Genomic DNA, 14,644 nt, shown 5'->3' with positions numbered 1-14,644 from the left:
ATGTTCACACTCATGACAGAGGTTCGAATATGGACCACATTGCACAGTCTTGCAGACACGTTCACCTTTCAGAGCCACAGTGGCTACACAGAAACTTGCGACACTAGTCACAGTCCACACATGCCGCAGCATTACCTATGTACACCCTGGCCTCAGAGCTTCTACCGGACGTGGCAGAACACAGTCACATGAACACGGCCACTGCAAACCAGGTACAGATTTCAAGAGGGTGCCCTGCACAGACACACACCTCCCAGGCTCAGAGCCCCATCAGGAAGTAACACAGAGACTCCTGCTGGGACCCACCAACAGTCACACAAACAGCCTCCATGAGGACATGCTCACGAACAGGCACAGCGCACGCACACACAACCGGACGCGTCCCAGTTCCACCCAGACACACGCCACACGTGGAGACGCACGTCACGATCGCGCAGACTGTGGGCCAGTCGTGCCCACTCAGTCTGACATCTCGCGGCCCCACACACTGAGGCCTGGGGAGTCCCACGGGACCCCACAGACAGCAGCTGGCCCTGTCATACCCAGACACGCTGTCACACCCCGGGTCCCAGACGGAGCCATCCCACACACCCAGACACACCCCCAGGGTCGGGGCCCTCACACGCCCAGCCCGTGCCTCGGCCTGAGGACAAGTCCTGGCCGCACACCCCGCGGTCGCCCTTGCCACGCCCTCGTGACACACCCCGCCCACCTGCCCGCCTGGCTGAGTTGGCGCAGAGGCGGCCCAGGAAGGGAAACTTGCGGGCTCAGCACCTTCCTGGACTGCCTGCAGGCAGCCCCTGCCCTGCTACCCAGCACCCCCAGCCCGGCAGGGTGGGGCCGATGGGGGGGGCGGGGGGGAGGGGAGTCTTGGCCCTGGCCCAGCAACCAGCGCTGAGGCAGGACCCTGGGGTTCAGGGAGACCCGCTCCCCTCCTCCACTCCTGCGGGCTGCCCCGGGAGGGGAGGGAAGTCGTGGGGGAGCCTGGGTTCCGGCTGGAGCCCCAGCTTCCCGTCCAGCCCCCACGGGGCAGGAAGCAGGGCTGGGGAGGCCAGCTTAGGCCTTCCTGCCCCCTCCCCCCAGAGAGGCCTGGGAGCTGGGTCAGCTGGAAGGAGTGGGGAGAGCAAGGGTGGGGGAGGGGGGATGAGAGAGAAAGCTCCTTCTGCCCTCTACCTCATGATAGGTGTCTTTTGTGTTTATGTAAAGTTGAACAGGTTCAGGACACGTGTGTGTGTGTGTGTGTGTGTGTGTGTGTGTGTGTGTGTGCGCGCGCGTGTGCAGGCTTTGTGCAGTGAATTTTGTGTGTCCAGCATTAGGGGTTTCCAACATACCAGCGGGTGCCCGCTGGCTATGCTGAGTATGGACAGGTTCTGTCCAAGTGTGTGCCCCTGGCACGCGTCCCCGCGGTGTGTCTGACTGTGACTGTGTCTGACCAGAAGCTGGTGTGCTCTCTGGGCTCTGCGACATGAGTCTGTGTATAGGAGTGGGTCATACCCATGGGACGCATGGTGTGTCTGATTATTTTCTCAGCCTCTTTGCTACTGTTCTCTGTGTAAGTTGGTGCCTTCTTCGGTAAGCATGACTCGAAGTGTGGATGTTTTCTGTGCATGTCTGTGTGTCTGTGAGGGAGGTGTGTTTCTGGGAGCTGTTGTGCTCTGTTTGCTAGCTGAGCTGTGTTTTCAGTGTGTGGCGGGGGGCAGTTCCTGGGGTTTCTGTGTCTGTGGGCGACTTGTTTCTGGGGAAGGCTTGTGAGTGGTGTGCGCCTCGCTGGTATTCTGAGCACGTTGTGCCTGTGGGGTGTGTCTGAAACACGTTTGCTGTCATCCTCCTCGTGTGTTTGTGTGTGTGTCCATTCAGAGACTGGTGTCCTCAGTTCTAGGAGCAGATGGTGTTTGCATTTTCGTCTCCCCACATGTGGGCTGGTGACTTCGGTGTGTGAGCTGTTGTGTGGGTCTCTTTTTGGCATCACGAGATCTTCGAGGTGTTTTGAGTTTTCAGCTGGGTGGAGGTGTGTTCTGCAGGTCTGCATTTTGTGCTGGTGTTTCCAGGGCAGGAGGGGCATGGTGTGTCCCCAGGGAAGCCACCGGCATCCCGAGCGACACGCCCAGTGGCCTCTGTGCTGAGTGGAGGCTGCGTCTGTGGTGTGTCCCCTTGCCGGCTGGTGCCACGCTGGCTCGGGGCTGGCTGTGGCGGGCGGGCAGGGCAGGGGCTGTGGTGGGCACTGGACCTGCGCCCGGAACTCAGTATAAATATCCCAGCTGCCGGCAGCTGTGTTTACTCGGCCCCAGCCCGGGGGCGGTGGCGGCGGCCCGGCAGGTCCTGGGGGTGGGGGTGACCAGGCCACAGCACAGACACTTCCTTCTGGCCAGACAGGCCACAGCCTCAGTGCCCCTTCCCGCCCCTTTTCTGGATGGGATTGTGGTGGTGACCCCTCCTCCTGGGCTCCCAGGGGCCACCAGTGACCCTCTGACCTGGACGTCCTCACTGGGCTTCCCAGGGTCTGGGAGACAGAGAAGAGGGGCTAGCCGATGGGGTGAGGGGCAGGCCAGGGGCTGCAGGGAGGGAGATGGGGTGGAGACTCCGGGAGGAAGGCACAGGAATGGTCACCACTGCTCAGAGACCCGGTGTGTTGGGATGGGCAGGAGGCAAGCAAGAGGGGTGGCTGAGTTCCTGGGCAGGACTGCCAGGGGAAGAGCGGAGGGCTGAGAAGGGAGGTGGGAAGTGATGGAAGATTCAGGCAGCTAGCGGCACAGAGGCACAAGAGGCAAAGCAGAGGAGGGAGAGAGGGAGAGGGACAGGAGGTGCAGGGGGGTCAGATGGGGTGCGGGTGGCAGCCAGCAGGGCTGGTCAGGAGGAGAGACGGGGTGGGGGCCGGATGCCCACGTAGGGGCTCTCCCCCAGCGGGCCCTCCCTCCCTGACTCAGCCTCTCCGTCAGCCCTGACCCGCCTTGGGCCAGGCACCCCCCCACGCCACTCCAGGGCACCTCCAGGTCGCAGCCGCGGGGGCTGTGTCAGGGGTGTGTCTCCCGCAGTCCCTCTCGACTGGCCCCACCTCTGTCTCCGCGCAGAGGCTCCTGTCTCCGCCATCTGACTAACCCTAATTCTGACTCAGCTGCTGCTGTCTCTCATCACTTTATTATGTAACAAATCTACGTCCCGCAAAGTATATCACAAACAACACTGATGACCCAGTGGCAGCCCGACGAGAGTGGCGCACAGCATGCAGGGGGGATCCCTGCCTTGGAAGAGCTCTCCGGGCCTGCGGGGGCGCGCACAGACCCGGGGCGAACACCGTTCATCCCCCGGCTCTCTGAGGGCACGGTCCTGGGCTTCCCCGGGAGCCAGGGAAGCAGTGCGGGCGGCACAAGCTGCACAGGAGCGATGGTTCTGGTCCAGGCGCCGACTTCCATGCCCCCGACACGGTTCCAAGCCCATGTGCAGGGAGAGGCTCCCCTGGAGCTTAGTTGCTGGTATCACCCTTGACAGCCGCCTTTTGCTCGGTCTTCCTGAGGAAGTCCGTGCATCTGTCTGCTCCGGGTAGCCCTGACCTGATGGCTGACATGCAGCCCAGGAGGACGGTCTGTAGGACCTGTGAGGTTCTAGACCTGGGTTTTATTTTCACTGGCTGTGCGGCTTGGAGCAACTCACGTCTCCCTTCTGGCCTCCCCTGACTCACCTACGGAGTGGAGGCAAGTCCCCACTTCTCTGGGTTGTCTGGAGGATTCCGTGTGGCACCAGGCCCAGCAAAGGACAAGACTGCTCAGGAACCGGAAGCTCCCATATTGAACAGTCTCTCGGTGTGAAATGTCCCTCAGCCTCCAGGCCAGTTCTCACTTTCTGTGTCTGGCTCTAGTCCTGTCTGACCCAGAGGGCAGAGCTGAGGCCCAGGGGTCAAAAGCAGTGGCCCCAGGATCTCCCTCTTACTCTGGGCCGTGTGCCTGAGGAAGTGGTTTTGAGGATCCTTCAGGCTTGGCTATGGTGGGGTGCCATCATTGTGTCTCCCAGGAGTGAGGGGTCTCCAGGCCCCACTCTCTGACCCGCGGCCCACAGCCCTCCCCAAGCAGCTGAGCCCTTCTCCGTATGCTTGTCTACTAGGGGAGCAGGAGCCGGGTGTGGGGGCATGGGAAGGCGGGACGCCTGGGTTCCCACAGGCCAGTGGCTGAGTCACCCGGAGGCCATCTGGCTCCCATTAGCCTGGAGCGGCAGGGGGCTCTGTGGGGCGGGCCCTGTGGCCAGCTGGGGGGCAGGGACGCTGGGGCAGGCTGTGTGTGGGATGACTCAGGACCCATGATAACAGCCTGTACGTATTTGGGGAGTGTAAACGAGAGAGGGAGAAGGAGGCGGAAGAAGGGAAGGAAGCAACGTTGCGGCTGGGGAAAGAGAGGGGCTGGTGGGGCTGAGAGGGGAGAGCCCCCGTTTCCATGCCCCCTCCCGCCACACCCAAGCCAGCAGGCCCATGGCCCTGGTGCTGCCCCTGCGCCCCCCTCCCAAGTCTGGGTCCTGAGGGAGAGGTGACAGCTGGTAGCCAGCCCAGCGAGGCCGCCTTCCTCGGCATTGGCAGCAAGGCCGGTGGGGTGGGGGGATGACAAAGAAACCAGAAAAAGAAAGGCTGAGGGGCAGACAGAGGGCCAGAGGCAGCACGGAGGCCGGGATGGGAGCGGACAGGTGGGAAAAACCAGAGGCCTGGAGGAGGGCTGAAGGAGATAGGAATGAACGGGGAGCAAGGAGGCATGAGCTGCGCCAGCACAGAGCGGGAGAAACGGGCAGAGGCCAGAGTGAAGCCAGGGGCTCACCTGGACCCCCTTGGGCACTGATGTCCACTTGGTGGGCACCAGCTACAAAGGGCCTGCTGGCCTCAGCCAAGGGGAGGTGTTCAGCCTGGGCCCTGTCATGGGGACAAAGGCACAGGGACAGGGAAGGGGATGGAGAAAGGCAGAGAGGAAAGACGGTGAGGTGCAGAGAGAGGGAGAGGGATGCAGAGAAGCAAGAGACAGAAGCGCGGGGAGAAAAAGCGAGCGAGCCAGAGGCAGCGAGAGACCGAGGTGGAGCTGGGCGGGGGGCAAGATAGGGAACCCCGCACGCAGAGGGGGCAGGGAGTCGGCGGGGATGGCACCAGAGCCAGCAAGGCTGTCCCCTAGACGGAGTCACGGGCGGGGTGGGTGGCCACAGCCATCAGTCCCCATCCAGCTCTGGGCTGGGCGCATCCTCGGGCTCCTCCTCGTCAAAGTACCTCTCCTCCTCATCCCGCGCCACGATGTCCAGGTTGTCGAAGTCGGGGTTGTCGTCCACGGTGCTGCAGGGGGAGGGGGCTGTCAGGGGCTGGCTCTGTGGGCCCGGCCTCGCTGCTTCTCACCCTTCAGAGGAGCTGGGGCTCCCCAGGTCAAAGGCCACATGCTGGCAGCTGTCAGTGGGAGCTGCCCCCCCCCCCGGCGGAGAGGGCCAGGCATGGAACCTCTCAGGGCTTCAGACAAAGGGCAACATTTTCCAAAGCAGAGATTTTACACAAAAACTTATGGTTTCTCTCAAAAAGCTGGAAGATGTGGGGATGGGAGGACCCTCATTCCCCAAAGAGTGGTTCTCAAACAGGAAGATCCTGGCCCTCAGGGGACATGTGGGGGCAACTAGAGATGTTTTGGGTTTCTCAAGTGGGGTCTTCTACTGGCACTGAGTGGCTCGACACCAGGGATGCCTCTACTACCACGCATAGGCCAACGCTCCACATGAAGAACGATCGGGCCCGAAACGTCAGCAGTGCCGAGAAGTGTCTGCCTTGAGGTGACAAGTGATCCTAAACTGTCAGGAGGACACTTGCAACTGGTGTTCCCCCTACTGGGAACACTCTGAGCCCAGATATTCATGCTGTCCGCCCCGCCCCCCCACACTCTGCATGTCTTTGCTGAGACGTCACCTGCTCAAGAGCCTTTCCTGGCCACCTCGTCCCAACCTCCCCACCCCTAGACCCTGCCTTAATTTTATGGCCTGTAGCACCAGATGATACATACTTCTTTTGCTTCCTCATTAGAGTGGGACTCCCGTCAGGGCAAGGAACCCTTTCATTGGCTTTGGTCACTGCTTTGTCCCCAGAGTCTGGACACAGCAGGTGCCCGGCACATGGTGGTTGAATACAGAGGAGGGACCCACTGGCCCCGCTGCCCAGCGGCTGTCCTCCAGGGGGGATGGGCTTTGGTCCCTCTGCAACCCTAATCCTCACGCTAGGCCCAATTTCCTCATGGGCACCTGGCTTTCTGGGGGCTCCCCATGGCCCAGGGACTCTGCACCCTGCTTTGAAAGGTGCAAAGCCAGCTGGAAGGTGGATAGCCAGACTCGCCTCCGGAGCCGGGTGGTCCTAGCTCAGGCCGGTGGTGCCCCCCACTCAACTGGTGAGGGTTGGTTTGTTCGTGTGTTACTGGGGCTGGGTCTGAAGCCAGGCCCTCGGCTTGCACACCTTCCAGGCCAGACTGCCTCGGCCTTTTATCTCTGATTCTGATACTTCATTCTTCTGTGTCCTTGCCTTCCCAGAGCAGCGGCTGTGTCTCGCCCCGAGGTCACGATGGGGACAGCAAGCAGACTGCTGCGCGGCCACCACAGACCCCTCCGTGATGGCATCAACCCTGCCAGCGGTTACCTATTGCATGGAGGAGGTGTGGGGGCGTGAGGAAGAAGCTGGCGTGCCTGGGGAAACCTGGAGGGCTTGCCGCGGTGGCATCCTACCAGGCCACCACCACTCACCCAAACAGAAATATGTCAGTTTTTTTTTTTGAGCGCTGACCATCAGCTCTGCTCAGTCCCTTCTTCGGATGAGGGGACGGATACTCAGAGATGGACAAAGCTAGTCCAAGGACACACACTCATCTTGGGTTCTTCTGAGACCCTTATGCCATCTGAGCTGGGCCGAAGGCCGTGGGGTGCTGGGCTGGGGGCGGGGAGGGGCAGGGCCGGGGTCACCTGTAGTCAAAGTCCCCGTCCTTGCCGTCTAGGAAGCGCTGGTGCATCCGGCTGGTGAACTCTTCCCGCAGGATCAGCCTCTCTTCTGAGTCGGGTACCCAGGACTCCGAGTCTTTGCTGGGGCTCTGGTCTGTAGGGGCGGACACCACAGTGGGGTCGGGGGGGTGGGTAGGTGTGAGTGGTACACTCGGGGAGGGGCTGAACGCACGGCCACAGAGAGCTGCCTCCTCTGTGCTGGTGGCACTGCGAACACAGTGGTGACCAAGACAACCCTGGTCCTGCCCTCTGGGCCACATGCCAAACACGCAATGACAATACAGTGCTCTGGAAGTTGGAGAACAGGGTCAGGAGCTGATACCTGGAGGGCGGCGAAGGGAAGGCATTCTTGGCAGAGAGAATGGCATGAGCAGGGGCCTGCAGGAAGCAACTGCTGCATGCCTTTGAGGAGTGGGGGACAGAGATGCTGGAAGGACTGGGAAGAGCCTGGGCACTCAGGGCAGGCAGGGGAGGGATGTGAGGTCTGCTCTTACAGGTCAGGGGCCCAGGCTGGGAGCCCCCTGGTACCGGCCCTCACCTTCCTCATCACTGTCCTCCTCCTCTTCCTCCTCCTCCAGGCAGGCCTCCTCTTCCTCCTGCTGCTGGAGCAGCCGCTGCTGCAGCTCCCGCTCCTGGTAGGACTGGAGCAGGAGGTCAGAGAGCGGGCAGGCAGGGGTGCCGAGGGCGCCTGGCTTGGGCGGCTGGTGGGCCGGGGCGCGGGCACTGAGCTCCTCCTGGGTTAGGTACTGCCCAATGTACTGCTCATACAGCAGTGGGGCCCGGAACCGCATCTGCTCGTCACTGAAGTACTCACCACCTGCATGGAGACAGGGCGCGCCCGGGCTCAGGGGTCTGGGTGTGGGCTGAGCCTGTCTGGGCAGATGCATGTCCACAACCGTGCTTGTAGGAAGCCATGCACGCACAAGGGCAAGCGTGGCATGCACACTGAGACAGGTGGGAAAGCACACAGAGACCTGAGGTCACATGGCCACGAGTATGCACGTGTGCATCTGAGTGTGTGTGAGTCATCAGCCCCAGATCTGCACGTGTGCTCCTCTGTGTGTGCACACTCAGCCGTGGCCAACCTGGCCCCACCTACTGCCGTGCCTGGTTACACAGGTGTGCACACCCTCCTGCGTGTGTCTAGGAGTGTCTCCGAGTCAGTGTGCAGGAGGCCATAGGCAGGGGTCCTGCATACCAGAGCCAGGATGCAGATGACGTGTGGCTGTCTGTGTACATAGCTGCATGTGCCAGATCGGGGGGCCCCTGGTAAGCTTCCAGACCCCACATCTCACCTCTTCCCAGAGTGCTCTCCCCTGCAGCCATCCCTCGGGTGGGTTCGGCTTCCCCACCACCCGCTTCCCGTCTCCCCCAGCTGCCTGTTCCTGCAGGTTGCTCTGTCCCTCAGAAAATCATTAAGCCTGCCCAGTCCCTCCCACACACTGGCCCCAGCCCCGCCTTCAGAGCCCAGGGTGAGAATCTGCCCAGAATCTCGGCCTCTGCAGCACTGGGGTCTGTGGCCATCCCTGTCCTGCCCCCTCTCTTACCCATCTCTCTGTTTCTGGTATTTCCCACCATATTCTGTTTCTCTCCCTTTGTTTCCCTGGTTCTGTTTCTATCGCTCTGCCTCCACCCACCTGTTCGGTTCCCTGGTTCTGTTTCTATCGCTCTGCCTCCACCTCCTGGGTTCCGTATCTGTCACCTCACCCCCCATTCATTCATCCCTCCTCCCTCCCACCTCCTTCACTCCCTGTCGCTACACCGCACCCTCTCCATCTCCCTGGCTCTAGGGCCTTTCTTCACGGTAACCAGAATCTTCACTCCCTCTCTGCCTCATTTGCTCTCATCCTTCCACTTTAGTTCTGGTGTCTTTGGTCACAAAGATGCTTATAATGATACTGTGGTCAAGAAGGTATTGTGCCTTTCACAGGCATGCCTTGTTTCAGAGGGCCTTTGTGTTCCCAGGGTCAGAGAGAGACTCCCCGGGTTTCCTCAGTGCCTCTGTGTATCGTGTGAGAAAGGGAATCTCATTTTCCTGAGGGGTAACCACTGACCACAGGGCTGGGTTCTGTGTCTGCGGCCCACTGACCTGAAATCGCACTTGTGTCATCTACTGAATTCTGACCCTTCTCACTGCTGGTCCCATTCTCTTCCCTGGGTTCCTGTCTGTATCTACCTATCTTGCCTCATGGCTTCACATTTCTGTTTCAACCTCCATGTGTCCCTGTCTCAAAACTCATCTCAAGACCTCTGTCCATGTCTCCACTCTTGCATCCTAGTTCCTTACTTCCTCTGCCTCAGTCTCCCTGCCCGCCCAGCCCTCCTGTCCCCACACCTTGGATGAGCTCACGCAGGGCAGCGTAGCGCCGGTTACGCAGGCGGGTTCGCAGGGTGCGGGGTCGGGTACTGCCCTGCCGGGCCACCTCGGCACAGTAGAAGTCTGCACGATGGTCGCCACGCAAGTGGCCAAAGCAGGCCAGGTGCTCCTCACGGAGGCCCGTGCGGAAGCGCTCCAGGAACACCAGCGGCTTCTCATGGTATAGCTGGCCCAGGATGGCCACCTTCTCCCGCTCGGTGAGGTCAGGCTCGCCCTGCTGCTGGCTGCACACTGGTAGGCGGCTGGCAGCCACAGCACGCAGCATGGCATTCACCGCCGCGTTCTCAGGCCTGGGGGGGTCATCATCTGGGGCCCTTGGTGGTCCCTCTGCGGCTTCCACCTTGTCCTGGGGTTTGGGTGGGACCAGCGTCCAGCTCGGCTCTCCCCAATGCCCAGAACCGGGCTGTGTGCAGTCTGTGGGGGAAGGAGAGATGTGTCAGTCCTGGGATGGGAGCGCGAGGAGGTGGAGTGGGTGGAAAAGACTTGTCTTACATTTACTGAGCACCTACTACATCCTGGGTACTGTTCTAGGTCCCAAAGATACCAGACTAAGCACAAAGTTGACATTTTAGTGGGGGACACAGACCATGAAAAACACAATTATTGAAAACACACAATGTGTTAGCAAATGTACAGTCTGTTGGGTGGTTCCAAGAGTTCTGTAGAAAAATGAAGAGGGAGGGAGGCGAGAATGGGGTCAATGGGGGGCAGGCTGCAATTTAATTAAATTTATTTATTTGAGATAAAGCGGTGAGGGGCAGATGGGGAGGGAGACAGGGAGAAAGAATCTGAAGGAGACTCAGTGCAGAGCACAAGCCAGATACGGAGTTTGATCCCATGATCGCAAGATCATGACATAAGCCGAAATCAAGAGTCAGATGCTTAACTGACAGCCACTCAGATGCCCCAGGCTGCAATTTTAAATGGGACAGTCAGAGAAGACCTTGCCAAAAAAGTGACATTTCGGTAGAGACCTGAGGTAGTGAGGGACTGAGCTGTGACATTTTGGGGGGAAGAGAGTTCTATGGAAAAGGGAATAGCCAGAGCAAAGGCCCTGAGGCAGGAGCATGCTTGGTATATTTACTTGGTTCTTTACCTTATTCACTGACTTACACAATTCTTTGCCTTATTCATTTATTCACAAAATCACTAACACATCCACTAAACTGTTCATTCCCTCTCTTTCTATCCTACTCATTCACACACTCACCCAACCATTCTTCAGCAACTCTAAATGTGTGCGAGGCCCCGGCTGGGCTGCACTGAAGATCCACGGGAGCAAGCGAGCCAGCCCAACGCCTGCCCTCAGAGAATAGCCAGGGTGATGGGGGAGCCAGGACAGTCAAAGACAACACGGGAGGTACTAACAGGCAAGCTGCATGCCAGGCAAACCTTGTTGAGAGCTGTCTCTCAAAAGTTGTGGTAAGTGGAGCGAGGCTGAGCAGGCAGGAAATAAAAGAAGACAGAAAGTACAGGCAAGTCCTTTGGGCAGCTTGGCTGGGACAGGGAAGAGGGAGGGGGTGAGGGTTGTAATCGCTGGGACAGGGAAGAGGGAGGGGGTGAGGGTTGTAATCACTGAGACCAGAGAAGACTGAGTTGGACCAGGGCAGGGGCTGTGCAGGAGGGCAAAGGAAGGGGTGGTGGTTAGAAAGATGTTCAGGAGGCTGAGGAGACAAGCCATGGGGCTTTGGGCTGGGAGACAAGGGATGCATCCAGTTCAGGTCTGGGGACTAGTGAGATTGTCCTTGAGACAGTCATGGAAAAGGAGCAGATCTGGGGGTGGGGGGAAATGCTGAGGCCAGTTTGGGACACGGGAGGTAGGTTGGGCCCAAGGGATATCCACAGGGAGCATCTAAAAGACTCCAGGTCTGTGGGGCTGGAGACTTCTCGGGAGGAAAGCGCAGGGCTGGGGACAGAGCTACAGAGTCGCATTGCCAAGACAGGAACCAAAGCCGAAGGAAATGAGAGGTCTTGGTGGGGGGGGGCAAGGCAAGTGTGTGAGGGATAAGAAGAGTGGGCTACGAAAGAGCCCCAACTGGATGGGGAGAAGCCATGCCTATGACAGAGGCCACGATACAAAATCGGCCGCTGAAAGACAGCCACGCTTCAATTCCTGGAGCCTGTGTGGTTGCAAAAAATGGGTCTCTGCAGATGTGAAGTTAGGGATCTTGGGACGGGAGATTATCTTGGATTGTCCAGGTGGGTCACAATGAGTGTCCATAACAGAGAGTCCAACGGAGACTGGACATACACAGAAGAGAAGGCCAAGGGAGTGATGTGGCCACAAGTAAAGAACGTCAGGAGCCACCAGAAGCTGGAAGAGCCTCTGAGGGAGCCTCCACGGTCCTGCTACCACCCTGATTTCAGCCTTGTGGTACCAATTTCAGACCTCTGGACTTCAAAACTGTGAGAGAATAAATTTCTCTTGTTTTAAGCCCCCCAGCTTGTTGTCATCTGCTGCAGCAGCCATAGAAAACTGACAGAGACTGAGCGGGAGGAGCCTCAGAGAGAGGAAGGGAAAGGGAAGAGTGGTGTCACAGAAACCAAGGGGGTGCGCCTGGGTGGCTCAGTAGGTTAAGTGTCCCGCTCTTGCTTTCAGCTCAAGTCATGATCTCATGGCACTTGGAATGGAGCCTGGAGTCGGGTTATGGGCTCCTTTATCAATGGGGAGTCTGCTTGAAGATTCTCTCCCTCTGTTCCTCCCCCCACTCTCTCCTTTCTCTCTAAAATAAATAAATCTTAAAAAAAAAAAAAAGAAAAAAAGAAAAAAGAAGGTAAGGGACAACTTTCAAGAAGGTTGGAGGGGTCAATGGCATTGAATTCTCCAAGGAGCCTAGTAAGAGAAAAGCTGAATGGGGTGACTCCATTTAACTACAAGGGGAAGAGGCCACTGGCAACCTTGATCAGAGAAGTTTCTGGAGGTAAAAGCTGGACTGCAAATTGGTGGGAGGTGAAGAAAGGGAGGCAGGTGTGCATGGCAATTTGGAGAAGATACCTGACATGGAACCAAGAGATAGATTTTCTTTTTCTTTTATTTTATCTTATTCTAAAAAAGATTTTATTTATTCATTTGACAGAGATCACAAGCAGGCACAGAGGCAGGAAGAGAGAGAGAAAGGAAAGCAGGCTCCCTGATGTGGGGCTCGATCCCAGGACCCTGAGATCATGACCTGAGCCGAAGGTAGAGGCTTAACCCACTGAGCCACCCAGGCGCCCCAGAATTTCTTTTTAGATTAAAACAGTTTTTTAAATGGAAAATTTCCAACATGCACAGATTTAGAGAATAGGATGAAATGCCCACCCCACCCCATATACCACCATCCAGCTTCAACAATGACCAATTCTTGGCCAGGGACGTTTCAGCCAGCCTCCCAACCACACCTCGCCCCTCCTGGGACGACTCTGAAGCAGCGGGATGAAATTTCAAGAGAAGCTAAAAATGATAGCGTTTTAGATACTGATGGGAAGGCATCGGGAGAAATAGACTGAAAACGCAAAGGAGAGAGATGGAGGAAGCACAGAAACGGATTAAGGACTCGAGGAGGCCGATGGCACTGTGGCCTTTTGGGGAAAGGGGAATGAGAATGAAATGGGGGAGCTGTAAATCTGGACTAGGCAGAGTTTGCGTGGGACAGGAGGAAGGTCAGCCTTGGGCAAGGGAAGGGTCAGTGCCATGCAGGGGGGTAACTGAGAAGCAGGGTTGACCGAGACTCAGACGGGACAGGGCGCAGGTTTCTGGTGACCTGAGAGTTAGCCTGTCACTGGGGAAAGGCTGGCCTAGAACTTGGAGGGGCCTAATTTAGGGCGAGGAGACGGGGTAAAGGACTGCAGCTCGCAACAAGAGAGGCATTAATCTGGACAAAGTGGCAAAGTGGGCTGGTAAACCCGAGGGCTGCTGTGTCCCCCTGTAAAGAGTCCTCCTGAGCGCCCACGGGGAATCATTTCCCAAAGACACCGCAGCCCCACCCTCCCACTGCCTCTGCGCGGCCAGGACCTCACCTTCATCGGGTTCCCTGGCCGCCGCTGCGGTCGCCACGGCCTCCATCCTGATTCCTAATTAGTTAGCCCCCGCGGTAGGCTCCGCAAGCTGATCCCGGCCCCAGGCCCTGAGCGGCCACTTCCGGCTGGGCACACTTTGTGGGACCCCGTGCTCCGCCAAGCCCGAAACAACAGTTCCGGGGCGAAGGCGGACCTTCCTATGCGCATGCGTGTCCTCCTCAGGTCCCGCCCCCTCGCCGCAGCCGCCGCCGCCGCGAACGGAAAGGGCGTCGAGGTCAGAGGCTCTTCCACGCCCACCACCCCGCGCCCACCTGACCTGCCAAGAAATTGAACTTTCAGGAGGATCTGAACCATTGTTCAACCTGTTCACTGCTGGGACTGAGTCTGGCATGCTTACCTCTGGGATGGATAGTTGAATGGTTGATGGGCACCGACCAGAGCCTTTTGAGGGTTTGTGCTCTGGTTTAAACTCCAATCCATTCCCTTTTCCTTCACCACCTCAAAGAATATCTACTAAGCTTTGTTTCTTGCTTCTGTGATCAAAACCAGTCCCCGGCTAGCTTGAGATGGGTGGTGAGATAAGATAGAATTTCCCACTGTGTTCCAGGACCCTAAGAATTTGCAGATGTGGGGCGCCTGGGTGGCTCAGTGGGTTAAGCCGCTGCCTTCGGCTCAGGTCGTGATCTCAGAGTCCTCGGATCGAGCCCCGCATCGGGCTCTCTGCTCGGCAGGGAGCCTGCTTCCTCCTCTCTCTCTGCCTGCCTCTCTGCCTACTTGTGATCTGTCTGTCAAATAAATAAAATCTTAAAAAAAAAAAAAAAAAAAGAATTTGCAGATGTGGAGGGGGACAACCCTGGTACCAATCCGCTCTAGGTGATGTGTAGCGACTCCCTCAGATGTTACCAACAAAGTGGACAGACATAGCACAAGTGACCACCCTGAGTGGCCTCAACTCTGACAGGGTTGTCTGTCCACCCCAGCCTAGAAGGTCAGGGAAGGTTTCCTTTTAGGAGGAGAGGACACCCGAGCTGAGACCTAAAAGATGAGCAGGAATTAAAGAGGAAGGTTTCAGGCAGCAGGGCAAGGCAAAGACCCAGAGGGGAAGGCGGGCATGGATATTTCTGGCTACTGCAAGGACTCTGGTGTGGTCAGGGAATAAAAATGTTCTAACTTGGAAGGCCACTGTTGGGCTGCAAAGGATTTGAGAACCTCTTGAATATTAGTGCAAAATTCCATGTGCATGTGCACTTTCTGAAGCAGAGTTGATGGCATTTGGATTGAGATTTG

At 58.0% G+C, this 14,644-nt stretch overlaps 1 protein-coding gene across 1 annotated transcript; it reads right to left on the bottom strand.

Annotated features, from left to right (window-relative positions):
* Window positions 1-3,116: 3,116 nt before the first annotated feature.
* On the bottom strand, window positions 3,117-13,948 carry CCDC97 (coiled-coil domain containing 97). The gene is made up of 5 exons (XM_047712059.1): window positions 13,358-13,948; window positions 9,317-9,772; window positions 7,520-7,798; window positions 6,946-7,075; window positions 3,117-5,293 (listed from the first exon to the last, which is right to left on the bottom strand). Exons 1-5 carry the CDS (start codon window positions 13,401-13,403, stop codon window positions 5,173-5,175), a joined length of 1,032 nt encoding a protein of 343 aa, XP_047568015.1. The 5' UTR covers window positions 13,404-13,948; the 3' UTR covers window positions 3,117-5,172.
* Between the last annotated feature and the right edge of the window lie 696 nt (window positions 13,949-14,644).

This window comes from Lutra lutra, chromosome 17 (assembly GCF_902655055.1).
Source record: "Lutra lutra chromosome 17, mLutLut1.2, whole genome shotgun sequence".
Classification (NCBI taxonomy): domain Eukaryota; kingdom Metazoa; phylum Chordata; class Mammalia; order Carnivora; family Mustelidae; genus Lutra; species Lutra lutra.
The sequence above is the reverse complement of the archived record's forward strand: the minus strand, read 5'-3'. Positions and strand labels throughout refer to the sequence as shown.